At 55.1% G+C, this 26,735-nt stretch overlaps 3 protein-coding genes across 8 annotated transcripts in view; 1 reads left to right on the top strand and 2 right to left on the bottom strand.

Moving 5' to 3' along the window:
* The window catches only part of LOC102563641 (zinc finger protein 271-like), a 52,982-nt gene that overhangs the window by 14,076 nt on the left and 12,171 nt on the right, over positions 1–26,735 (top strand). Inside the window, exon 1 of one of the 6 annotated variants that reach the window (XM_019496316.2) lies at positions 21,580–22,324. The exons of 1 other annotated variant lie outside the window; for it this stretch is intronic. The gene's annotated coding sequence lies outside the window, so the exon portion shown is untranslated. Of the gene's footprint in view, positions 1–21,579; positions 22,325–22,816; positions 22,870–23,198; positions 25,541–26,412; positions 26,503–26,546; positions 26,599–26,735 lie in introns of those variants that run through there. 4 more of the 6 variants (XM_019496315.2, XM_019496313.2, XM_019496314.2 and 1 more) reach the window with 4 other exon arrangements.
* LOC132243204 (zinc finger protein 135-like) lies at positions 89–9,152 on the bottom strand. Its single transcript, XM_059731419.1, has 7 exons — positions 8,247–9,152; positions 7,905–8,094; positions 7,276–7,365; positions 6,607–6,782; positions 5,985–6,111; positions 4,422–4,538; positions 89–3,061 (listed from the first exon to the last, which is right to left on the bottom strand). The coding sequence occupies exons 1-7, from the start codon at positions 8,598–8,600 to the stop codon at positions 1,515–1,517; spliced, it is 2,601 nt and encodes an 866-aa protein (XP_059587402.1). The 5' UTR covers positions 8,601–9,152; the 3' UTR covers positions 89–1,514.
* Positions 11,748–21,492, bottom strand: LOC102563161 (zinc finger protein 420). Its single transcript, XM_059731411.1, has 8 exons — positions 21,431–21,492; positions 19,021–19,735; positions 18,695–18,905; positions 18,177–18,266; positions 17,506–17,681; positions 16,906–17,032; positions 15,775–15,891; positions 11,748–15,343 (listed from the first exon to the last, which is right to left on the bottom strand). The coding sequence occupies exons 2-8, from the start codon at positions 19,630–19,632 to the stop codon at positions 13,536–13,538; spliced, it is 3,141 nt and encodes a 1,046-aa protein (XP_059587394.1). The 5' UTR covers positions 19,633–19,735; positions 21,431–21,492; the 3' UTR covers positions 11,748–13,535.

Raw genomic sequence — 26,735 nt, 5'->3', positions numbered from 1 at the left:
TCAAATAAAGTCCCATTCCTTCCCTTTTTCTGTGGTCACCTCCAACAAGACAAACCAGCTCTCCTGCCAAAAAAAAGAGAAACTCATCCAAAAGTCAATAGGTTATTTTCTTAAACACTGTACTGTAGGGAAAGTGGGGGTGGTGAGCAGAGGGAACAATTATGAAGAAGATTCACAGAAGCTTAGGGCTAGAAGGGACCTTGTGAGATCATTGGGTCCAGCCACGGCCATCAATTGAGACTTAAGATCACTTCCTAGCACCCAAACTTGAACTGCTAGCCTTTAGGGTCCCAGCTCACCACTCAGGCCCTTCAGTCACAAGCCTAAAGTATTGTCAGGAGGGGGATTTGAACCCAGGCCTCCATCAGAGACCAGAACACCCAAAACCATTCAGCCATCCTAACAAGAAATGACTGAGGATGCCCAGTGATGGGTTATTCACCTCTCTGAGTAGCCCCTACAGGACAATCACGGAGCCAAATTGCTTTTGTACGGGGGCCTCGGTACTCATAAAGGGAAACTGCAGAATTTCATCCAGAGGATGTCCTCGTGCTTTCCCCACCCTTGCACCTTTTTCAACACCCAGAAAAGGACCTCTACTCCCTCCTGGGAAAGGTTGCTTCAAAAGTGCAGGGTCCTTGCTGCAGAGCAGTACATGGGTGCAATGCCTCGAGCGTGACCAACTCCTGCTGCCAAGGGTTAGCAACAACCCCTGAATTAAAGTGAATCCTCTGGAAAAGGAAGGGGCTGGGGACTTGCAGAGATATCTGGAAAGGGTTCTGGTCTTTTCAGATTTCATAGCTCTGGAGAGGACATGGGGACCAACCACAGGGAATATCACGTGCAGTTCTGGGGCTTTCCTAGAAGACGATGCATTACAGAGAAGGCAAGGAAGGGGAGGAGGGCAGGGCGAGTAGCAGACACCCGCTGGTGCACAGTTCTGCAGGGAGGCTGAAGAGCAAAACTTGCCAAACTGGCCTCAGGAGGTGGCAGTAGCCGTTCCTTGCAGACACCTGATGGGCATAAGCAGGCCTGGGAGAGGGGTGATGTGGGGGTGAGGAAAGGCGAGGGCAGGGAATGCTTCCCCAGCCATAAATATCCTCCTTCCTGCAGCTCCAGAGCAGAACCTGGGACCAGGAGAGAAGCCAAAGCTTGGAGGTGGCCAAGGACAGCTGTCCTGTTTGCCACTTGCAACCGGCTCTCCTGTGCAGGCAATTGTACTATGCAGGCACTTCTCTGTCTGGGAGCACGGACTGCTTTTGGAGAATGATGGGAAGGATGACACAGAGATCATCTCCTTACCGATTCCCCCAGCATCTGGGCTGGCCTCTGTCTCCAGTGTTTCCTCGTAACCCCTCCCTCCCAGTTACAACTTGGGGGACAGCCTCTGGGTCCTTTAGGATCCACAGTGCCCTGCAAGGGTCAAAAGTTGGGTGAACTCTTTCTGCAGTTGACCCATGAGGCTTGGAGGTGGGGGGTGCTGAGGAGCTAGACATCCACAAGCCCTGGAAGAGTTATGGATGCTCCTGGGTGTGGATGCACTGGTGCCGGGCCAGGCTGGAGGACTGGGTGAAGCTCTTCCCACACTCCGAGCACTGATGTGGTTTCTCCCCGGTGTGGACACGCTGGTGCCGGGCCAGGTCAGAGGACTGGCCAAAGCTCTTCCCACACTCAGGGCACCGATGGGGCTTCTCTCCCGTGTGGATGCGCTGGTGCTGGGCCAGGTGGGAAGAGTGGCCAAACCTCCTCCCACACTCAGGACACTGATACGGCTTCTCCCCGGTGTGGATGCGCTGGTGCTGGGCCAGGTGCGAGGACTGGGTAAAGCGCTTCCCACACTCGGAGCACCGGTGTGGTTTCTCTCCGGTGTGGATGCGCTGATGGTGGGCCAGGTGGGAGGAGTGGCCGAAGGTTTTCCCACACACGGAGCACTGATGTGGTTTCTGCCCTGTGTGGATGCGCTGGTGATGGGCCAGGCTGGAGGAGAGGGTGAAGCACTTCCCACACTTGGGGCACTGATGCGGCTTCTCCCCAGTGTGGATGCGCTCATGTTCGGCCAGGTGGGAGGAGCGGGTAAAGCTTTTCCCACACTCAGAGCACTGATACGGCTTCTCCCCGGTGTGGATGCGCTGGTGCTGGGCCTGGTTGAAGGAGTAGGTGAAACACTTCCCGCACACCAAGCACTGATGCGGTTTTTCCCCGGTGTGGATAAGCTGGTGCCGGGCCAGGTGGGAGGAGTAAATGAAGCTCTTCCCACACACAGAGCACTGATGTGGCTGCTCCCGTGTGTGGATGAGCTGCTGCTGGGCCAGGTGGGAAGGGCAGGTCAAGCTCTGCCCCGAATCAGGGCACTGGCGTGGCTTCTCCCCTATGTGGACATCCTGATGTTTGGCCAGGCTGGAGGAGTGGGTGACGGTCTTAGTGCACTCAGAGTACTGATGCGACTGCTCCCGTGTGTGCACGCGCCTGTGCCTGGCCAGGGTGGAAGGATGCCTGAAGCTCTTCCCACACATGTTGCAGTGGTGTGGCTGCTCGCCCTTCTGCCAGCACCGGTGCTGGGACAGGTCTTTGCAGCAGATTAAATTCTTCCTGCACTTGGTGCAGCGGTGTGCCTTCCTCCCCAAATGGATGCGCCGGTGCTGAGCCAGGGAGAAGAACTGGGTGAAGGTCTGGCCACACGTGACACAGCGGTACTGACGCTTCTCCCTGTGCACACGTAGGTGTGCATATGCCCTCCCCCTGCCTGTGAGGTTTGGATGATATCTCTCTTTCTGGTGAATCTTCCTCCTGGGATTTTTCATCTCTCTGAGCTTCTCAAATTCCTCCCTGCAGCCCCACGTCTTGCTGGGCATTGCCTCGGCTCCGTTCTCGTGCCCCGCTGGACCCGGCACCGTGTCCACCACCACCTTCTCCCTCTTCTTTTGGGACCCGCCTGGCCTCTTATGCAATCGGTCCTTCTCCAGTCTCGGGGGTTCCCTCCGTCCTGATCTACCTGGGCACATCCATGGTGGGTCCAGGTCTGCAGACCCTTCCCCAGCTCTGCTCAGCAGCCAGGCACCTCCTGTGTGAGGAAGAACAACTCAAGATTATCCCTGCGCTGCCCCAAAGAAGCAAACACTGCTCTTCTTTGTGCTGGGATGGGCCTCAGAAAGAAGCCCTTGTCTTTCCTTATGGAAACAAGCTCTTGTTTCAAGGACCCCAATTATGAAGGATGAGAGAGAGGGGTGGGTCCATGTGCCGTGCCCCATCTCAGCGGATTTCAGAGCCAGTTTCTCAGGGTGTCTGTGCCAGCTGTTACCCCAACATCTCAGCCCCATTAGGACAGGACCTGAATGGCTTCCAGCTCTAACGGGCTGAGGATGAGACCGGAGGCATCTGCTTAAAGGAAGAGGGAGGCTCTGCTTAACAGCTACTCGATCCCACAGGACTGGTGGGTCCAGGGGCTGGCATGCTCCAGAAGCCAACGTGCATTGATGAGACTGCTCTCCCGCACTCGCCCTTGCTCTCGGGCAGTCCTGAGACCACCATCTGGAGACGAGGATGGGTATAGACTGGTGACACCGCTGACATAGCACGAGTTGCTTCTGCGGCCCAGACAACTGCTGCTTCTGACTGGTGGATGAAAAACCAAATGGTTTCATTCCTCCCTGGAATGTCTGGGAAGGGAGGACTTATTGCTGTGGGTCTCTCCTCTGGAAGGAGCAGAGCTGTGCTTCCTACCTGTTTCTAGGGAATGGCACAGTACAGGAAATAAGCCCACGGAGGTTTACTTTGATGACGAGGCCCACGTCACAGAAATCGGCACTGGGACAAAGGCCTTATTATTGACCTGCACATGGACTCTGCACTGAGTCTCCAGCTTTGTGAGCCCCAGAGATGAAACTGAAATGGCGAGATGCTGGTGCAAACCACCCTCAACGTGAACGCTTGTGAATCCCACCCACCCCATGGAGCCATTTAATGCAGCCGGGGACCATGATCCAACATGTCCGGGGCTCCGGGTCGTGCTCGCCAGAAGAAACCTCTACACAGGGCTTCTGCCAGCCATGCTGATTTCCTCGAAGGACCACACATCCCATCATGCCCTAGGAGAAGTGTTAGAGATGTACTACCTGGGGCTGGGGCATCGAGTCTTACACTGTTGAATGAAGGTGGAACTTTTAAGATCATGATATGCCAAGGAAACAAGGGCTGTGCCTAAAAATCAAGGCAACAAACTCAGTTTTCCCCTAACAGCTGGAATTAGGGGGAGAAGAGAGGAACAGCTACTCGACTCCAAAGCTTTGAGAGTAGGAACAGCGTTTGCCTGGACACACGACAGCATGAGCTAGCTGAGGTTGTGGGTCTGCACTTTCTAGGCCCCCTGTCACTCTAGGCATGAAGTATTTCTGAGACAGGATTCGGGCGCATCCATAACTCACCTGGCAGCAGGTCCTCCGACCCAGAGATTTCTCCATGGGCCTCACCATCCCGGACCCAGAGCTCCACCTTTCCTTGTTGGATGCAGCAGATTAAGTCAGGTGTGGGACCTCGATATCCTGTTTGGGGCAGCGGATAAAGAGTGTTTATGGCTGGGCATGGGATGGAGAATAACCAACCGGGATCTGGAGAAAATGAACCTGACAGAGTCGCCAGGGACAGCACTGGAGATGCAGCGATCTGTGATGTACTAGACAGCAGAAAAGATCAACCTTGTAATTAATATTTTCAAGGTACAACAATTAAGAGACGTCGGAAATGCTTTTAGATGGATAACTTTTATCCTATCGGTGTCATTCCAGGCAAAGGAGTGGAAATGAGTTTATTCTCAGAGAAGAAGAAAAGAAACCATGACGGATGTCTTAATAATGAAAGGCTTTTCTGGGAACCATGAACAGGGCACAAGAAAGGATGACTACACAGACTGGCAATACTGTAGAGTTGAAAAGAGTTCCTGGGAGTCATGGGTATAGAAAAAAGGCGGCAGAAGGAGACATATTTTACTGCATGCAAAAGCCCGTGATGTCGAAATGATCTAGATGGTCGTTGTTGACTTGGGAAAAACATTTGAGAACTCCCCCAAGGAAGTCCTTTGTGGGAGAGGGAGGGAAAAGGAAGCACCAGAATAGCAGATCAACCTCGAAAAAGGTAAGTACCTCAAACCAGCGTTTCCCAACCTTTTCCAGCCCAAGGCACACTTACATTAATACAAATTTCCCACGGCACACCTGCTAAGGTAGCATTCCCCATCCTCATACCTATGAGCTCATTGTAGCTCATGGCTGTGGCCAAATTCTGCAGCACACCTATTCATTTTTGACACCATGCCGGTTGGGAAACACTGCCTCAACGTGGACACAAGCCAAAACGAAGCCCTGAGTTCGACATCTGGAAATGAAAGCTGGTTTTCCCTAGCCCCCTTCTTTTCATCACGCTGATGGGCATCTGATATGCAGAGGGAGAGGACAAAAAAAACTTGTGAGAATGGCCGAGTCAGCGTGAGAGCACAGGTAAAGTAAATGCAGCAAAGTCAACCTGCAGTCGATGAAGATGTTAGAAAGGAGCATGGACAGAAATTTCCAATGGCTCCTTGTTAGAAGTACCTGGGTCCCAGCCCGTGTACCTGTGTCAGTTGACGAAACACATAACAGAAGCACTCCCCAAGGAAGGGACGGCGGTGAATTTAACGCGCAATGAATTTGGGAACGTATGAACGGGCCGAGAAGGCAAAGGGAGATCACGTAACCAAGAAACTGCTGAATATGCGAGCAGCAGCATGTACAAGAATGGGGAAAACTCAAGTGAAGGTGACTGACTGGACCAAATGAAGGAAGATATATAGATATGAAAGGCAAGAGGTCTGATCAGTAACAGAGCACTGGGGAGGAGGTCAGTTTAAACCACCAGCCAATGCTCATGAGAATGAGACTGTTGAAAAACAGGGAGAAGACAGTAAACTTTAGAGTTCACTTGGCTCCAGGGAGAAGCAAGAAAAGGAGCTTTACCCAGGGAAACGAGGGCTTGGTAATTCCTCAGCATCTGGTCCCGGTAAAGCGCCTTGTCTCCATCGTCCAGCAGCGCCCACTCCTCCCAGGTGAAGTACACGGCCACGTCCTCAAAGGCATCCCAGAGCTGCAGACACAAGTGTTGCACCATTAATATTTCCTGCTCTAGCTGCTTCCAGCCCCCACACCCTATCAGGAATTACTCTGCCCTACAATATTTGCAAGCTTGGCTATGACAGGTAGGGGTGCAAAATTCCCCATTATTCAGCTGACGTGTGATGTGGACACAGCTGTGGACATAGGAGTTAATGCATCTGCCTTAGCCCAGCCCATCATATTCTCTCTGCTTGGTCCTCGGAGGAAGCCCAGGCAGCACTTTCAGAAGCAGAGTCCTGGCTCTATGGACAGTGACCGTGCCTTTCAGTACCAGCACCTCTGCCTGTGTGAACTTGGGAGTGAGCCCCTGATAAGACCAGTTTAGTGTGTTTGCAGCCTCTGTCACCAGAGACGTGTCTCTCTTCAGGTCTCCCCAGTCCCCAAATTCTTCCCAGCACCCCTCCATCCTCCTGGGCTTTGCTCCAGCTGCACTCCCACCCCCAAGTGCAGCCAGTGCCCAGCTCACCTCCATGCTCCCCCTTTGCTTGGAAGGCCTGCCCTGCCGCGGCCACACTTGGTCCAGCTCAAACGTTAGAGAGCCGCCCTTTCCCAGTCTCCCCGGGGAAGTCCTCTGCAGCTCCAGCTTTACAGGCCCTTCCTCAGGAGGCAGCTGGTCAGCTCTGGTCAGGGTCCCTGCACCTGCTGGGTGGGGGAAATATCCACAGGTTAGCCTGGGTGCTGCCGGCAGGAGGGAAGCTCTGCCATTCCCCTGTACTGGCCTGTGAATACGGCAACCAGAGACTTGGGTGTGTGAAAGAGGGGGCGAGAAGGAGGATTCAAAGTCCCACCGCCCTTTCTAAAATAGACCTGCACAGGCAGGGAGCCGGAGATGAGCCACAATAACTCTCTCCCAGGGCAGGGTGGCGATCACAATACCATGCGAGACACTGCAGGGACATTGCTCCACGAGGGATTTTGGTGCTGGGGCAGCATCCACATTTTAAGGGGAGGGGAGGGGAGGGCAGATTCAAGGTTCATCTTCTCCAGGGTGCGTGCAATGCTTGCAGGGGTGCTGGGAGAGCAAGGAAAAGTGCTGTTGGAGCAGCGACTGCATCAAAATGCTCCGGCAAAGAGATTTTCTCACTGCTGGATGGTGTCTCCTGCTGCTGGAAAGGGTAAAACCGCTGCTCTTTACCTGCTTCTGGGGAAAGGCCTCGTCTGGGGCATCGGCTTGAGGAGCTTTCATTTCCTGACAACTCCCAGGTCTCCTTGGTTTTGGGGAAATCTGCAGCAGGACAGAGGCCTTGGGTTAGTTGTATGCGTGAACGACCGGTGTCTCCTGAGACTGGCACCGCAGCGGCGAGTGGGGACTGCCCGTGGCCATCAGTGTCGGCGAGTGGCTGCCGCAGAAGCTGGTGGCAGCCAATTTCAGGGGGGGCATGGGCTCCCCCACGCGTCACCTGTGGCTGTGTGTGAACCAACCAGACGTCACTGGGGAATCTCATTTCCCCCAACACTCGCACCAGTCCCTTAGTGGGTACAGAAGGCTCATGAGAAAGAGGTGAGTGAACATTGATGGTTGGACTATTAATTGGATCTTGCATCGTTATCATGGCAGCACTACAAGGCCTGGGCAAGTTCAAGCATCTTTCTGCTGAGTGCTGCGTGCATACAGCAAGGCCCACCACCAGAGATCGGAGCTGTGTCCCACCCCAACCACGTGGTTGAAAATAGGGAAGCCCTGTCACAGGCAGGGCAGACATGCGAGCCTCTCCCCATGCACACAGACCCAGACCCATGCCAGGCATGCATCTGGCATCTTACCTGACTCCTGGCAGTGCAGCGGCTCCTCAGGGACAAGAGGTGGCTTGTCCTGAGGTCCTAGCATTTCCGTCTGTCCTGCCTCCTCCAAAGGCATGTCTGCAGAATGGGCCTTCGGCTGCTCCCCATTGCAATCAACAGGTTCCTGCACCTCGTCTGAAGACACCTCCTCCACCATCACATTTACTGGCACCTGGGGACAAGTTCAATATGTCACTGGGGAGCTGAGAACTAGGAGAGATGGGGGTAGGAAGGACCATCCCGCAGACGCATGAAGATGGGGACCATCCTGCAGACGGATGAAGATGGGGGTCAGCATCTATGACCAGGGGGAAATATTCTCACCTGGAGCTTCTTGTCCTCTGCCGGCTCCAGCTGAAACCCCTCGGCCAGAGTCACCGCCTCGGTGCAGGTCTCCACGCCGTGCCCCCACGCCCAGCTCTGCATCTCCCGGGGCAGGACAGCCAGGAACTGCTCCAGCACCACCAGCTCCAGCATCTGCTCCTTGCTGCGGCGCTGGGGCTCCAGCCAGCCCCGGCACAGCTCCCGCAGGCGGCTGCAAACCTCCCACGGTGCCTCATCCTCCTGGAAGGGGAGGCCCCGGAAGCGCCGGCGCCACGTCTCCAGGGTGGGGACATTGTCCCCCGGTGCCGGCTGTGGGGTTGCCGAAGACAGCTCGGCCACAGAGCGGGGCTCCATGGCCTGCTTCCCCTCCTGCCCGGGGATCTCCCGGTGTTGGACCAGCTCCTGCAGCTGCTGCTTTACTTGCTGTGGTACTGACCACACAGATTCACAGCAGTTTAGGGCTCGTGGGCAGGAAAGACTGCTGGGGTCATAGATGCAGAGATGTTCGGGTCAGAAGGGACCTCAGCAGATGGAGTCCGACCCCCCGCCCTAGGCAGGAAAGAGCTTGGGGGCCGGAGGCCCCCAGCCAGGTGCTTGTCCAGCCTCCTTTTGCAGACCGCCAGGGTGGGCGCCTGCCCCACCTCGCCTGGATGACATGGGGCTTCTCCTGCCCCTTCTGCAACCTGCCGCGTCCTGCTCCTCCGGCGCTGTCCCCACAGCCACGGGGAGAGACCTCACCACAGCCTGGGGTCCGGGGTCTTGCTCTCCCCCCACCTCCGCAGCATCCGGCTCATCTGTGGGAAACGAGAGGGCCCAGGCGTTCCCGTGCCATGGGAGAGGCACTGCCCCAGCCCCAAGATCTGCCCGGCCCCCGACACACCCACTTTCCCCAACTCTGGCTGGCTGCAAAACCCCCCCTTCCCCGCAGCTCCCCGCGCCCTCCCTCCTCCGCCGGACCCTGCAGGCACCTCTCCGTGGCCCCCAGCACCCCCAGACACAAGTGTGGCCTCCTCCCCACCTCCCCACAGCCCCTCACCCCCCTCCGCCATTGAGGACGTGGCTCCCTGCCATGACCCAGGACCCCCAACCCCAAAGGGGAGGGATGGGGGGGCAAGCACAAAGCCCCCTGGACCCTCTCCGGAGGCAGGATGTGCCCGGCGGAGGAACCGGGGCCCAGCACCGCAGCGGAAGGGGCCTCGCCTTGGAAGCGGAGGCACCTCCCCACGCCAGCCCCTGCAACGGATGGGGAGGGAAGGAGTTGGCCCAGCTTTGTTTCCCCGGCCCTTCTCCTGCGAGGGTTTTGGGATTTTTTGTGGGGCTGTCAGTGTGGGGACAAACCGAGCCCTCTCCTACCCCCTCCACAGGGTGCACGGGGCTTGTGGGGCAGGGTTTGGGGGGCCGAGGGCAAGGAGCCTCTTGCCCTTCGCCCCCCAAGTGCAGTTGGGCTGCTGAGGTCTGCCCCAAGCGTGCCACGGAAAACACACCGCCTTATCCCTCTGCCTCCATTGCAGACTGAACTCTCTTTTTATTTTTATTTTTTGGGGAAGGCATGAAAGCAGCGGGTGACCATGCCCGGGCAAAGTCACCTCCTTATCTCTCTCCCTCCATCACAAACTGTCGGCATTATACAAGAAGTGACCATGCCCAGGCAAAGACACCTCCTTATCCCTCTCCTCTGTTGCAGACTGAAGGAATTAAAGAAAGGCTGACCATGCCAGGGCAAAGATACCTGCTTACCCCCCTGCCTTCTCACAGACCGAAGGCATGAAAGCAGGGATGACCGTGCCCCAGCAAAGACACCTCCGTATCCCTCTGCCTCTGTCACAAGCTGAAGGCATTAAAGCAGGGGTGCTCAACCTTTTGGCCCCACAGGTCCGATGAAGGGCCCTGGGCAGATCAGGCTTTGCCTGCCAGGATCAGGCCCTAGACCCTTGCATTGCCCCCAACCTGACCGAATTGGGCTCCGGGAGCCCTGTGGCCCCAGGGCCGGGGCAGAGGAGAGGAGCATCCCAGCAAGGTGCTCCTGACCCAGCCTGCAGCTGGGCCGTGTATTGCTTACCCAATCCAGCTGCTGGGCAGGCAGTTTGCTAGGAGTCAAAGGGGAAGAAAAAGCCCCAGAGGGAACAACCCATAGGATCGTGAGATTCATCCCCTTTCATGCCAGCGTGTGACAGGCGAATCCTCCAGGGTCCCTGCAGAAATTAGCTGTGTCAATCTAGAGCTCCGAGGCGGAGGTGGCAGAAGCTGCAAACATCACGTATCCCAGACCCCCTCAACTGCCAAAAAACGCTTGTGGCCCAGAGCCCATGTAGGGGATCCATCTGAAAAGCGGCTTCCCCAAAAGAAACTCTCTGGGGGAAACCTTCACTGAGAACAGCTCTCACGGGGCCTGCAGAAACAGGGATGGCCTGCTTCGGGGGGAAAGGAAAAGGGAGAGGGACAAAGAACCCTGTGACTTGGGAATATTTTGGTGAGTTTAATCAGAAATCCTAAATCCTCCGTGGAGGCAGGGTTTCATAGGATTTAAAGAAAAATAGAAGGGACCGTGGGAGACAGACAGAGGAAATCCTGGCCTGTTCCCATTCCACAGCTCTGGGGAGGACAAAGAAACCAAGCACAGGGATACCATGTTCTCTTCTTGGCCTTTCTTAGCGGAGAATGCATTATAGAGACTGCAATGAAGGGAACGAGGAGAGGCACAGTAGCAGGCACCCAGTGGTGCATAGCAGGGCCAAGCAAAACACCATCGTTTCGTTCCGATGTCCATGTCACCGGTCTGCTTCGTTTCGTCGTTTCGTTTCATTTCGAAACACTGTCCCGTTTTGTTTCATCGAAACTGTTTCAATGTTTCGCCCATAGAATATAATGGGGAATCATGAAAATGCCTAAAACGTTGCCATTTGTTGCCTGATTCAGATGCAAATTGCAGGGATGGTAGACCCTTCTGAGGGCACAAAGCCTGCCATGTTTCAAGGAAATAGGCATGAGCAGGCCTGGGAAAGGGGTTATGTGGTGGTGAGGAAAAGCACGGTCAAGGTGAGGGCAGGGAATGCTTCCCCAGCCATAAATGTCCCGCTTTCTGCAACTAAAGAGCCTCGCGTAGCTGAACCCTGGGATCAGGAGAGAGGATGAAGCTAGGAGGCTGTGGCAGGCCAGTAAGGAGTGCTCCTGCACTGAGCCACCCACCTCACTGTGCCCGACCACCTACCAAGCTCCGAGTGCCTCCCTCGGGGCACCTCACATCTGGCTGACCCCCTTTCTGGAGCACACCCGCAAGCCTGGGGGTAACGCTACCACCACTCATGAGTCTTAGTCTGCTAGTGGCTCTGTGCCTCATGAGGTACACAGGCTTTATAGACCTGAAGGATACTCGACCCACTGCAAGAACTTGGGGTGCTTGCCTTAGTCTGAAGCACAAATAGCGGTCTCACTTAGTCAGCCAGACCAAGGGGACCCTAAGGCATAATCCAGACCCCCTCCCAAAAAGTCTCCCACGCTAGGTGCAGAGGAGAACTTTATTGATTACAAGGAGTAGGTTTGGAAGAGGGTACAGGGTAGAGCAATATCAAAGAATAACCCTTAGAGCAAACAGTGGCACGGTAGCCTTTGATCACACATCTGTTACTGCAGGCTATATATCTAGTTAGCTTTCAAGTAACTTGCTCACGCGTATCATCCAGAGGCTGACAGAGCTTTCCTCTGGAGGCGGGCAGTTCATAGTGTGTCCATGTGTTTTGAGAGACAGAGCAAGGTGCCCAGGTTCATCTGCTCTCAGTGTCTTCATCATGGCTGCCGCCCCTCCTCCTGGGCAGTCTTTAACTTATATAGATCTTATGACATCATTTACCTGATCCAATGAAGGCCAGCAGTTGTTGACTACCAGGCAACCAATTTGAAATGCATCACTGGTTGCCAGGTAGACTGGCAGGGTCTCTATCCCCGCTGCCAGTCCTGATGTCATTGTGTAGAACAACAGGGATTTTAAGCCCCCACGCAGGTGTGTGAGGCCAGTCATGTAGGCAACGGGAGCAGTTCCCCCCTCCCTCTGGAACGTATCCAGCTCAGGTTACAACTCAGGGCTACCTGAAGCAGATAGGGGCAGGGGTGCCTGCCCTCTGCAGCAACCATGATAACCAAATTGTCAGATAGGTAATAAGCCTGATAGCAGAGTTTGGGGACACACTGGGATGACTTTCTGTGACAGAGGCAACCAAGGACAGTCCCCAGGTGTGATTTGGAGACAGTTGTCTAAGGGAGGGCACCCTTTTGTGGAGGAATTTCTTCTCCCCCTGGGAGTTCAGACTGCTTTTAGAGTATGACGAGGAATGCGCAGGCTCCAAGGATGATGCAAAGATTGGAGCCTCTCAGCATCTGGGCTGGCCTCTGCCTGAGGTGTTTCTTCTTAACCCCTCCCCACAAAACAAGCCTTGGAGGATGGGTGGTAAGATAAAAACCCTCCCTTATTTGGGGAAAAGTCATGGGACGTGGGTAGCCAAAGGGGACAGGGTCATGAAAAGGACAAGGTAGGCAGCCGACCAAGCCCAGCTGATGAGGATCGGCACACCGGGTGGAGATAAGGGAAATGGAAGTGGCTGCCATGCTTAAAAAGCAGGTAGCAAGGGACTGAGCCTTGCCCTCGGGACACTTGAAGGAAGAGAGGAATACATGGTGGATGACAAGCAGAACAGGCACACATACGCCCAAAGGACTGTAGGCCAACGGCTGACCGGTGAACAACAGGGTACTTACCTGAGGGGTTGCAGGTGACGAGGGCAGCCAAAGAAAGGCCGGGGAGCCTGGAGGTCAAACGTTGGAAAAGGGAATTAGGGGGAGGAAGCCCCGAGAGGCTCGGCAAGGCGGTGGCAGAACCGCAGCCCGGTTAAAGGGAAAAAGTGCCGCTCGGCAGGGCAGTGAAGAAACTGCTTCCCTGCTAACGAGCAATAAGCACGGCCAAGTAAGACTTGGTAACTAGCACTCAATCAATGTAACACCGTGTTAAACTCCTACCTGGGTGGTCAATGGTATCTGACCTCACTCGGGGAATAACTCTCCCATCTCAAGTCATGGCAGGCAAGCTCTGAGTGAGGCCGGAGAGACACATTCACCCTCCCACAATGCCCTCCGGGCCCTTTGCGTTCTTCATTATCCTACCAGCTCCAAAGGCTGAGTGAACTCTTTCTGCAGTCCCCCCAGGATAACGATGCTTGCCTGAATGCAGAAACTTGTGTGTGATGAGTAGGTAGACATTCCCAAGCTCTTCTTGCATTGCTGGCAGAATTACAGATGTTCCTAGCTGTGGATGCGCTGGTGCCGGGCCAGGTGGGCAGACTGGGTGAAGCTCTTTCCACACTTAAGGCACTGATATTTCCTCTCCCTTGTGTGAATACGCTGATGCCGGGCCAGGTGGGAGGAACAGATGAAGCACTTCCCACACTCGGGGCACTGGTGTGGCCTCTCCCCAGTGTGGATGCGCTGGTGCTCGAGCAAGAGGAAGGAGCGGCTGAAGCTCTTTCCACACTCGGGGCACTGATGTGGTTTCTCCCCAGTGTGGATATGCTGGTGCCGAGCCAGGCTGGATAAGAGGGTGAATTTCTTCCCACACTTAGAGCACTGATGTGGCTTCTCCCCTGTGTGGATGCGCTGGTGTTGGGCCAGGCTGGAGGACTGGGTGAAGCTCTTCCTACACACCGAGCACTGATACGGCTTCTCCCCGGTGTGGATGAGCTGGTGCCGGGCCAGGTGGGAGGAAGAAGTGAAACTTTTCCCACACTTGAAGCAGTGATGTGGCTTCTCTCCTGTATGGATGCGCTGGTGCCGGGCCAAGTTGGAGGACTGAGTGAAGCTCTTCCCACATACAGAGCACTTATGTGGCCTCTCCCCACTGTGGATGCGATGGTGCTGGGTCAAGCTGGAGGATTCAGTGAAGCTCTTCCCGCACACAGAGCACTGATGTGGCTTCTCCCTTGTGTGGATGAGTTGGTGTCGGGCCAGGTGGCAGGACTGGGTGAAGCTCTTCCCACATGCAGAGCACTGGTGAGGCTTCTCCCCTGTGTGGATGCGCTGGTGCCGGACCAGACGGGAAGGGCAGGTAAAGGTTTTCCCACAATCAGAGCACAGACATGGCTTCTTCCCTGTGTGCCTGAGCTGGTCCTTGGCCAGGACGGAAGACCTGGTGAAGCTCTTACGATATTCAGAGTACTGATGCATCTTTTCCCTCGTGTGCATGCGCCTGTGCCTGGCCAGGGTGGAAGGATGCCTGAAGCTCTTCCCGCACGTGTTGCAGTGGTGTGGCTGCTCCCCCTTCTGCCAGCACCGGTGCTGGGACAGGTCTTTCCAGCAGATGAAGTTCTTCCTGCACTTGGTGCAGCGGTGTGTCTTCCTTCCCAAGTGGATGTGCCGGTGCTGAGCCAGGGAGAAGAACTGGGTGAAGGTCTTACTACACGTAACACAGCAATACGGATGCTTCTCCCTGTGCACGTGTCGGTGCTTGCCCAGGTTTGAGCTGCACACAAAGCTGTTCCCGCATTTGGTGAAGCAGTGGGGGAGCTCTCCAGAATGGACCTTGCAATGAGCAGCCAGGGTTGAGAGACAAGGGAAGCTCTTCCCACACCTGGCATATACATGGGGCTTCTCCCTAGCATGCTTTTTCTTGTGCAAAGCCAGGAGTGATGGGCAATTAAAAGTTTTCCTGCAGTCAGGGCAGGGATGGGTCCTCTCCCTGCACTTTGCAGTGAGCTCCTGTTTCCCTCTGAGGCCCTTCACACTGGTTTCATTTGGAGGCAGTGCCTCTCCCCAGTGAAGCTTTGCCTTGTGACTCTTCAGGTCTCTCAGCTCCATAGTTTTTTCCCTGCACCCAGGCCTCTTTCTGTGTTGAGTCCCTTCTCCGCCTTTCTGCCTAGCTGAAGATGGTACCCGGTTCACCGACTCATTCCCCTTCTGCTTTTGCGGTCTCCCCTGACTCTTGTGCCATCGGTCCTTCTCAGGTCTCAGGGAGTCCGTCTCATACGAACTCCCTATGGGAGTCTGTGGTGGCCCCAGGTTTGCAGGCCGTCCCGGAGGAGGCTGCTGCTCAGCTTTGTTCAGCAGCCAGACACCTCCTGTGTGCAGAAGAGAAACCCCAGATTAGTCCCTGCTCTGCTGGCAAAGTCCAAACGCTGCTATTCATTCTGCTGGGACGGGACCTTGGCACTTGTGTTTCCTTAAGAAAACAAGACCTTCCTTCCAAAACCCCAAGTGCTCCCAAGGAAACTAGATCTGTTCCTAAAAAATCAAGACGGCAAAGTCATTTCCATCCCCCCTAACGCCTGTAACTAGGAGGGAAAGAAAGGATCAGTTACTTCCCTCCACGGTCTTGAATTTCACAGAGTGGGAACAACACCTGCCTGGATATATTAGAGCATAAGTTATCTGAGGTCAGCACCTTGCAATGGCAGCATAGGGCAGGTCTGCGGTTTGCAGGCTCCCTGTCACTCTGGGCATGGAGCATTTCTGAGAGGGGAGTCAGGTAGAGGGGACAGCCAAAACTCACCTGGAGGCAGGTCCTCCAACCTTGAGCTTTCCCCGCAGTCCTCATCATCACCGACCCAGAGCTCCACCTCTCCTTGCTGGATGCGGCAGATTAAGTCAGGGGTGGGACCTCGGTAACCTGTGTGGGGCAGCAGTGACAGGGTGCTTGTGGCTGGAGACTGGATGCAGAAAAACCAAAAGGGATTTGGGGACCGGATCCAATGAACGCAAGGAGTCTGCTAGGGCCCTGATGTAAAAGGAGGGTGGACGTGTAGGATGAAACAGAAAGCAGTGCAGGGAGAAGATTTCAATAGATGATAATCCTTGTCATTCAGGTAGCAGAGGGATGGGCATAGGAAACAAAGCTCCAACAACTCGGACGTATAAAAAGGGTATAAAACTGACAGTCACCAGGCACAGCGGTGGAGATGCAGTGATCTGTGTTGTACTAGATATCATGAAGATAAAGCTTTTACTATTTTCAAGGGAGCCAGATTACGAGAAATTAGACATGCTTATCTTTCCATAACCTTTAAGTTATCCGCTGAATCCCAGGAAAGGGGTGGAAATGAGATTATTCTAAGTGGAGATTTAAAGTGAGGAATCATGGCAGTGAAAAGAATCCGTGACTGGTGGTTGAAAGGGACTTTTTTTCTCTGGGGGAGAGGGTAATTCATAAGTAGCACACAGAAAAGGATGATTTTACAATAACTCTAAAGTTATTCAGAGTTTGGGTGGAGTTATTGCAACTGAAGCAATCACTCCATCCAAACGGGAGGATCAGCCCAGAAGAGAAGATGAGTACACAGGGTGGCAAATGCTGTGAGGTTCAAACTAAAGTTGCTGGGAGTCATAGATATGGAAAAAAGAAGGCAGAAGCAAAGGAAGATCATGTTGCCAAGAAACTGCTGAATATGGGAGCACCAGGAGTTACTGGAATGGGAAGACTCAAGTGAAGATAGCGGGATAAAATGAAGAGGGATACATAAATGTGAAATGCAAGAGAGGTCTGATCACTGGCAGAAGTGGGGAGGAAGTGGATTTCAACTGCCAGCCAAAAGTTCATGAGGATGAGAGTCATAAAAAACATGGAGAAGACAGTAAACTTTAGAGTTCACTTGGCTCCAGGGAGAAGCAAGAAAAGGAGCTTTACCCAGGGAAACAAGGGCTTGGTAATTCCTCAGCATCTGGTCCCGGTAAAGACCCTTGTCTCCATCGTCCAGCAGCACCCACTCCTCCCGGGTGAAGTACACGGCCACGTCCTCAAAGGCATCCCGGAGCTGCAGACACAAGTGCTGCACCATTAACATCTCCTGTTCCAGCTGCTTCCAGCCCCCACACCCTATCAGGAATTACTCTGTCCTACAATATTTGCAAGCTTGGCCATGACATTATTCAGCTGATATGTGATGTGGACACAGCTGTGGACATAGGAGTTAATGCATCTGCCTTGGCCCAGCTCATCATATTCTCTCTGCTTGGTCCTTGGAGGAAGCCCAGGCAGCACTTTCAGAAGCAGAGACCTGGCTCTATGGACTGTGACCGTGCCTTTCAGTGACAGCACCTCTGCCTGTGTGAACTTGGGAGTGAGCTCCTGATAAGGCCAGTTTGGTGTGTTTGCAGCCTCTGTCACCAGAGACGTGTCTCTCTTGAGGTCTCCCCAGTCCCCAAATTCTTCCCAGCACCCCTCCATCCTCCTGGGCTTTGCTCCAGCTGCACTCCCACCCCCAAGTGCAGCCAGTGCCCAGCTCACCTCCATGCTCCCCCTCTGCTTGGAAGGCCTGCCCTGCCGCGGCCACACTTGGTCCAGCTCAAACGTTAGAGAGCCGCCCTTTCCCAGTCTCCCCGGGGAAGTCCTCTGCAGCTCCAGCTTTACAGGCCCTTCCTCAGGAGGCAGCTGGTCAGCTCTGGTCAGGGTCCCTGCACCTGCTGGGTGGGGTAAATATCCACAGGTTAGCCTGGGTGCTGCCGGCAGGAGGGAAGCTCTGCCATTCCCCTGTACTGGCCTGTGAATACGGCAACCAGAGACTTGGGTGTGTGAAAGAGGGGGCGAGAAGGAGGATTCAAAGTCCCACTGCCCTTTCTAAAACAGACCTGCACAGGCAGGGAGCTGGAGATGAGCCACAATAACTCTCTCCCAGGGCAGGGTGGCGATCACAATACCATGCGAGACACTGCAGGGACATTGCTCCGCGAGGGATTTTGGTGCTGGGGCAGCATCCACATTTTAAAGGGAGGGGAGAGGTGGGCAGATTCAAGGTTCATCTTCTCCAGGGTGCGTGCAATGCTTGCAGGGGTGCTGGGAGAGCAAGGAAAAGTGCTCTGTTGGAGCAGTGACTGCATCAAAATGCTCCGGCAAAGAGATTTTCTCACTGCTGGATGGTGTCTCCTGCTGCTGGAAAGGGTAAAACCGCTGCTCTTTACCTGCTTCTGGGGAAAGGCCTCGTCTGGGGCATCGGCTTGAGGAGCTTTCATTTCCTGACAACTCCCAGGTCTCCTTGGTTTTGGGGAAATCTGCAGCAGGACAGAGGCCTTGGGTTAGCTGTATGTGAACCAGCCAGATCTCACTGGGGAATCTCACTTCCCTCGACACCTGCACCAGTCCCTTGGCCCCAGAGAGCTCATGCAGGGCTTGAGAAAGGGGTGAGTGAACATCGATTGCTTGGAAATGAACCACATCATTGCTTGTGACCATGGCAGAGCTACAAGGTCGATCCAAGGTGAACCATCTTTCTAGCTGGTGCTGCATGCATACCTTCTCAGTGAGGCCCTCGCCCTGGGACAGCCCACCCGAGATCAGAGCTGTGTCCCACCCCAGACACATGGTTACGCATAGGGACACCCTGTCGCAGGCAGGTGCAGGCGCAAGAGCCTCTCCCCTGCAGGCAGGACAGCCACTCCGGCACCCAGACCCATGCCATCGCCTGCAGCCGGTATCTTACCCAACTCCTCATCGGGCAGGGGCTCTTCTTTTGGGATACAGAGAGGCTTGTCCTGAGGCCCTGGGATTTTCCTCTGTCCTGCCTCCTCCAGAAGCATGTCCGCAGGATGGGCCTTTGGCTGCTCCAGACAGCCATCAACAGGTTGCTGCAGTGCCCCAGTGGGCTGCGTCTTGACTGAAGACACCGCCTCGACCTTCACATTCACCGTGCCCTAGGGGCAGGATAAATAAGTCACTGGGGAGCTGAGAACTAGGAGAGATGGGGCGGGAGAGAACACCCCCCAGACACATGGAGATGCATCAATGATCAGGGTGAAATGCTCTCACCTGGATCTCCTTGTCCTCCGCCTGCCCCAGCTGAAACCCCTCGGCCAGAGTCACGGCCTCGGCACAGGTCTGCACGCCACGTTCCCACTCCCAGCTCTGCATCTCCCGGGGCAGGACGGCCAGGAACTGCTCCAGCACCACCAGCTCCAGCATCTGCTCCTTGCTGCGGCGCTGGGGCTCCAGCCAGCCCCGGCACAGCTCCCGCAGGCGGCTGCACACCTCCCGCGGCCCCGCAGCCGCCTGGTAGCGGAGGCCGCGGAAACGTTGACGCCACGTCTCTAGGTTGGGGAGGTCATCCCCCAGTGCCGGCTGTGGAGTCACCAAGGGCAGCTTAGCCTCAAAAGAGGTCTGCATGGCCTGCTTCACCTCCTGCCCCTGGATCTCATGCTGTTGGACCGGCTCATCTTTCAGCTGCTGCGTTACATGCTGCGGGGCTGACCGTCTCAGGGATGCCCCACCAGCCCCAGCCTGGATGACACGAGAGACTCTTCCTACTCCCTCCGCTCCTGCCTTGAGTCCTCCTGCATCCTGCTTCTCCATCTTCACCTCGGTCTGCACCAGCGCTGCCCAGGGAAGGTCCACAGCTGCCACGGGCTCCAGCTCAGCTGCCATTTTCTCCACCAGGAGAGACCCCGCAACAGCCTGGGACCTGGGCTCTTGCTCTCCCTCCGCTCATGCACGGCCCCTGTCAGCAGCGTTCGGTCTCCAGGGCCATCTGCAGGAAAGGAGACAGCAGATTTCACCGTGTGATACAAGACCCAGGACCATGACCCATTGCCCCAGCCCTGATGTCCACCCAATTTCCCCCGCTCAGTTCAGCCTCAGGGTTGTCCTTGCTTCCCCTCCTGCCCCGACATGGGCTGCAGGGCCTGGGCTGGCTCCTCCGCACAGCTCCCTGCATCCTGATACCCTGCCCCAAGTCCTCTGCCAGGCATGGTGCTCAGCCTAGGCTGCTATGCCCAGCCCTCCAGCATCTCCCAACAGCCCCAGGCACTGGCAGAGCCTCCCTACCCACATGGCCCAGGCCCCCCTCTTGCATGTTCCCCACATTTCCACCACCCCCCATGGTCCTTCAAGTGGCCCCACAACCCCCGACTCCCCTCCCCGACAGCATTCACGTGGGACACGGCTCCTCCGACCACCCCACAACCCCTCCCCGCAGTGTCCTGCACATGGCTCCAGGGCCTCTCCCCCATCACACACCCTCGTGGCTGCACCTGCCGCCCCCCACCCATGGCAAGCAGAACCCCCCCTTAGACACCCCTGCAACAGAGCCCCCTGCCCCGGGTATGACTCGGCTCCAGTCTCAACACAAAGTCCCCCTGGACTCCTCCCCATCTTCCTCTGTGAGGTTGGGGAATGCTAACATGCTGCCCAGGTCCCACTTGGGTCCCACGCTCAGGAGAAACCAGTGCAAAGTCCTTGCCCCCACCTGCCATCCACTGCCTTGCTAGTGCCCGTCACTCCTGACCTGCAGCCTCACAGTGTGTGTGTGTGTGTGCACGTGCACGTATGGAAAATTGATGTTCCTGCTGGGACCAAATGCGGAGCCTCCAGGCTAGAGGGTCTTGCCCCTCCACTTTGGGGGGGAGGGGGGAGGTGTATATAATTTGCTACATTATAAAGTGTGAGCATGCGTGTAGACGTATACATCTATATGAGTGGATGTGCACGTATATGTGTGTGGGTGTATGCGTATGTGTACGTACGTGTAGCCCAAGCTTTGCTGGGCTGAAGCCACTTCCCCGGATCATTTCACAGCACCTGAGACCTGAGTGTCACCCACAAATGCTCGTGAAAGAGAGATACATGCACATGTGCAAGCACACACACATGCACACAGACATAGACACACGCCTACAGACACATAGAGACACAGGCTGGCACAGGCGCACGCACGCACACACACAGTGCAGCTAGGGTGGCCATCATAGGGGAAAGCGCAGACGTCCTCTGTCCTCTATTGATACAAAACCGGACGCCTTTATGTCCTCAATTTTAGGCACTGGGTTTCATATCAATAGAGGACGGAGGACAGAGTAGCAGAAAACCGGCACGTCCCCTATGATGGCCACCCTCAGTGCAGCGCAGAGGCATGGGGACGGACAGACACGCACGCACACGGTGCCGGTGGACATGGACAGACACGCACACGTGGGTTTGGGAGCGCTCCCAGCTCCAGCTGCGTCCCCCTGGCCCAGCAGCGTCCTTGCTGTGCGCCTGCATGCGTGTGTGTGTCAGCAGCAGCACTGGCAGTGTTAACCCTTTGCTGGCAGCAGCTGCTAGGGCAGGATCCCCAGGGCAGGGCTGGGGCTGCTGCAAGGGGTGGAGACCCCCCTCTTCCCCCTGCTCAAGATTAACCCATTCCCTGCCAGCTTCATCACCTCCCCCCCAGCCCGGTTTCCCTTACCAGTCTCCAGCCTCCTCCTAGCCAGCACGTCTCTGTCCCACAATGCACCAGGATGGCTCCGCCCCCTCTTATCAGGGATGGAGCAGAGGGGAAGGGGGGGACTGACTGCAGTTACTTGTGAGTTTGGAGCTAAATCCCCTTTCTTAAATCTTCTTCTACCCAGAGAGCTGGGCATACCTCAGCTTTGCTGCCCAGCTCTGTTGGCACCTCCTGTCCTGGGCAGGGGAGCTTTGTGACACGTGATGAATTCAGTTGCTTATAGGAGGCATCTCTGATGCAGTTAATCTACAAGGTTCACTTCTACCAAATCGAAGGAGGCCAAGTCAGATGCTAGCCACGGCCCTCCCTTGCATCCTGCTGGCTGGAGGAGAATAAGGTGCCATCACCATGCCAGCAAAATGGACCTTGCTAAGCCTTGGGAGACCTTTGAGTTCATCCTACTTGCATGCACCTCGGTTGCCAGGACAAGCTCTACCCCCCGGCCCGCAGCCCTGGGGAAAACTGGACCCGAGACCTTGAGGACAGGAGTGACAAAGAGACTGGATGAGGAAAGCAGGAGCTGCCAAAGCCAGGAAGATGCCCCATTCAGGGCCATGGCATGTAGAAGCTGCCCCCCCTTCCTCCATGGGAGCTGCCCCATGTCAGCAGCCTCTGGCTCCCATCCAGAGACCTCACGCACTCATTGCTGTGATGGCAAGTCCAGCAAAGTCAATAGATTTTGCCTGTGGAAGAGGCCCAGTTGTATCCCGCTATGAAGCGGAGGTCATCTCCGCTGACTGGGGGCAGGGGTGACAAGCCATGACTGGGGCAATAAGACCTCAAGACCTGAGCCTAGTGCAAGTGCCAGATGCCTACAGCCCCTGCTGCACATTACATGTATCACGCAACCAACTGGTGAGTCGCGCAATGCGTGTAGACCCGCCACATGCAAAAGGCATGATCCTGCCATAGAAATGGCTGTCCAGCTACAAAAAGAGCCTACCCGCCTTTGTTCAATGAAACTGTTATTGGATACAGTTTAATTCACTTGCATGTAGTTTCATTTCTGTCCCTTTCTGGAGGGGGTCAGTCCACCCTGCCCCTTCATTCATTTAAACATTTAATTCAGTTTAATTGACTTGCAATTAGATTAATTTTTGTCTGTTTCTGGAGAGGGGGGGTCAGTCCCTGCCCCTTCACCCCAATACATGTTTAATTCGTGTCAGTTCTGGGAGGGGTCCATCAGTCCCGTCCCCCCCCCCCCCTTCATTCAATGAAGCATTACACTTCATTCACTTTAATTCAATTCACTTTAATCCAGCTGAGTTTAATTCAATTTCATTTCCTTTCTAGGGGGAGGGGCGGCACCTATTTCAAGCCTATTCAGGCAGGGGAGGGGAAGGGAGGGGGAAGCTAGCGCGGGGCATTGTGGGACAGAGCTGCAGCGGCTGGAAGGCCAGGTAAGAGAGATGAGTGCCTGCCTCGGCAGGGAATGGGTTAAGAGGGGGGTCTCTCCCTCCCCTTCCCCCCCCCCCCGACCCGCCCTGGGAATCCCGCAACGGGCTCAGGTTGCCGCGAGACGAGACGCGGGTACACACGTGCGCTGCGCCGGGACGTGACCCCTGTCCCGCTGCAGCGGCACAAAGGGGGCGAGTGCCCTGGGGCTGCAGGGGGCATCGGGGCCCTACGGAGGGGGTGTGCACATGTGAAATTTACCCCAGATACGTGTGTGAAGGGGGAGGGGGGGATGTGTGGGTGTATGTGTGTTGGGAATGTGTGTGCATGTGAAATTTACCCCGGGGGGGGCAGTGTGTCTATGTGCACGTGTGTTTGGAGTGTGTGTGCACGAGAAGTTTACCCCTGTTATGTGTGTGTGTGTGTTTTGGGGGGTTATCTTTATCTTTGGGGGACAACTTATGTGTGAGAGATGCAAAGAGAGAGAGAGAGAGCGTACGTGTGTGTGTGTGTGTGTGTGTGTGTGTGTGTGTGTGTGTGTGTGAGAGAGAGAGTGAAGTTTACCCTGGATGTGTGTGTATTGGGGGAGGAGGGTTACCCACAGGTAACTTGTGTGTCAGAGGGAGAGACGTGTGTGTGTGCGTGTACATGTGCATATGAAACTTATCCCAGCTGTGTGTGTGCGTGCACGTGTTTAGAGTCCGTGTGCATGGGCATACATGTGTGCTTGGAGTGTGTGTGTGTGCGTGCATGCACATGCAGGTGTGTATGAGTGTGTTGACCAGGTTACGGTTAACTTTCGGGGTAGGTTAGTGATAAAAGAGGCAGGAACAGGTCTGCAACCCACGACAGCACAATCTAGAGTCTCACTTGTGCACACTCGAGAGGAGGGTGGCGCACAGGTTTCCAAATTTCCCCCCCAGCCTATGCCCGATATTTTATAGGTGGCCAGTTTTAATATTCTAATACATGGTCTCTGATTGATTGGTTTTACTTAAATGTCTGAAACTTTTGGAACTGGACTAAAGCAGGTCTCTTGGGGACTTGGAAGGTGCCAGTTAGTTGGGAAATACTGAATTGGGGGATATTAGATTTATATCCTTGGGAAAGAGGGAGGGTTTCTTACCTCCTTTCCTTCCCCATGGTGGAGGGTTATTCCTATTACTTCCTTACCTTAGTTTGTGGTCTTAGTTTATGAGGCTGTCTTTGTTTTTACAAATTAGCTAAGAATTTTAACAACAATGTATCTACTAAAGGAAAATAACATGGAATGTATTTGGTTACGCTGTTCACTACTGCTACTCTTTTAAGATAAAGCGTTGATACAGTGTATATGCACTATTTAATGTGTGGTCTGCCCTTCTTTCCCTTCAGGGCTTTGTACTTTGTTTAATTGTGTTTGGTGGCTTCCTTTAATTGCTGACCAACTTAGTTGTTGCACCTGCAAAAGTTTGCACTTCTGTTACTCAGAAACAGGCTTTGGGGCGTCTGCTTAGTAGCACGTCTGGAGCTTAGCCTGGGCCCTTTGAAAATGGTCAAGTCTGGCAGGAAGTGTGTGTGTGTGTGTGTGTGTGCGTGCGCGCGCGCGCGCGCGCGCTTGTGCACACACACACACATTTGGAGTGTGTGCATGTGTGCACGTGTTTTTGCAGGGATGGGTGGAGAGTGGATCATGGCTCTGGGTCAGGCCCAGGCCCCACGCTGTCACTGCCCCACAACCCCGGTCCTGCCTACCCATCCCGCTCCTGGACACCGCCACAGCCCCAACCCATCTACCCTGCCAGCAGGCCTCCTGGGCCGGTAGAGCCTGCCAGCCCACCTGCCAGCTCCATCTAGCAGCCCCGGCAGTGGGCGCGGGACAGACGGGCTCAGGACTGGGTAGGATCAATTAGCATCTTCCTGGCCTCTTGCCCCTGCCACGCTGGTTGGCATAAACAGCTGTGACAGGGACACAAGGCCAGGTTGGTACCCCCCTCCCTCCTGGCCCTTAACAGCTCACCAAAACTCCTTAAGTGCCCTCCAGTGCAAATTATTGCCCACCCTTGTTCTGTGCAATCCTGTTCATAAACCAACTGCCCTCTATGTTACAACAGTTTGGTTTCGGCACCCCCAGGGTCTCTGTGTTTGCCTGTGTGAGTCAGTCTGCGTGCCTTTTTCTGTCATGCAATCATGGAAAATGAGTGTTGGAAGGGACCTCAAGGGGTCATCTAGTCCAGCCCTCTGCTCCAAGCAGGTCTGTGTGTGCCTGTCTGTGTCTGTGCAAGCCCATTTCTGTGCATTAGTGCATGACCCTGTGCAAGCCTGTCTGTTTGAGCCAGCCTGTGTGTACATGTGTGTTTCTGTGCACGCCTGCATCGGTGGGAATCTGTCTGCATCGTTGTGCCTGTTTGTTTCTCTGTGTGTGTGCACCTTTGCCTGCATGTGCCTGTCTGCACTGCATGTGCCTGTGTGCCCTTGTCTGTACATGCATGCATCTGTGTCTGTGCTCACGTGTTTGTGTGGGAGTAGGTATGCATGTGCATGTGTGCCTGTGGGTGTATGGTATAAATCTCTTTCAGGCTTTTGCGGGTGAAGCCCCTCTCTGAGATACTGTGAAAAGACCTGGTGTAGTGACTTCAGCCCAGCAAACTTTGAGCTACACACACACACGTATAATTTATGTGTGTGTTTATGTAGGTATATACTGTATAGTTATATACTTTGTATGTTGTAAAATGTGCATGCGTGTAGATGTATGTACATAGATACAGTGCTAACTGTTCCTCTATGGGCCTGAGACCCGTGCGCCCACTGTGTGTCAAACAGGCTTGTGTCCCATGCGTGCGCACTGGACTTGTGCAAGGGCAGGTGGGCACCATGTGAGCTCTACTCCGTGTGCCCATCAATGCACTTGTTTCCCACATGTGACCCTCACTCCCATCCCTGTTGTGATGTTTGGGTGTGCCAAGTGAGCGGTGCTGGGCCCTCTGTGGCCGTTCAGCTCTGCTTGCTGGGCTTTGGCCCACGTCACAAACCGGTACATCGAGGCCTGTGTCCCAGCAGCAGAGAGAAGAAGCTGGAAGGGAGAATGACTGGGTCTGACCGGGGTTTTCTCTGCTGCTCCTCTCCCACTTGCAGCTTCTAGCACTTCTGGTTTAGAAGGTCTGATTGAGAGGCCATGCCCCTCACTCCCATGCTTGCTCTCTTCCTATATACACACAAATATATAGGTGTCTAGGTCTATAAGGTGCACACCTGCCCTGTCTCTACCTGATTTCCAACTAGCACGGCTGCCTTGGTCTCTCCACGTCTGGAGACATGCATGTTAGGAACATGTTGGATGCTGACCGAGCCTAAATCTTGTTTTCTGAATCTGAATGAGAGACGTTAGACTCTAATGACTACAGGATGAATCAAATGACACATTTGGATTATTCCTGCCAGGCTCTGCCCCTGCTCCGCTGTTGCTGCCCCCCCTGCCCTGGCGCTGCCTCTCCCTGCAGTTCTCCCCTGGGGGAGCTGCAGCCGGCGTGTTGGCAGGGCAGAGGCGGAGCTGCAGCAGGACGTGATGCTGCTTCTTAAGTCCAGCCGGCTCCTTCCGTTCTCCCTCCCCCTGCTGCGGCCCAGGCCTGATGGGAGGAGGAGCAAACGGGCTGCCGGTCGGGAGTGAGGGGCATGGGGGGGCAGGTGTTTGTGGGTTAGGAGTGTGGGGCACCGCAGGAGGCAGGGGCTGCAGGCTGGAAATGAGGGCAATGGTAGGGTTTGTTGGGGGGGGGGGGTATAGGGGCAGTGGGTTTGGAAGCGAGGGGGCAGGTTGAGAGTGAGGGGCACCTAGGGGTGGGGGGGAAAGAAGCTGCACATCTGGAGTGAGGGGCACCCATAGGGCTGGGCA

This window comes from Alligator mississippiensis, chromosome 7 (genome assembly GCF_030867095.1).
Source record: "Alligator mississippiensis isolate rAllMis1 chromosome 7, rAllMis1, whole genome shotgun sequence".
NCBI classification, from domain to species: Eukaryota; Metazoa; Chordata; order Crocodylia; family Alligatoridae; genus Alligator; species Alligator mississippiensis.
This window is presented reverse-complemented; position numbering and strand designations above follow the sequence as displayed.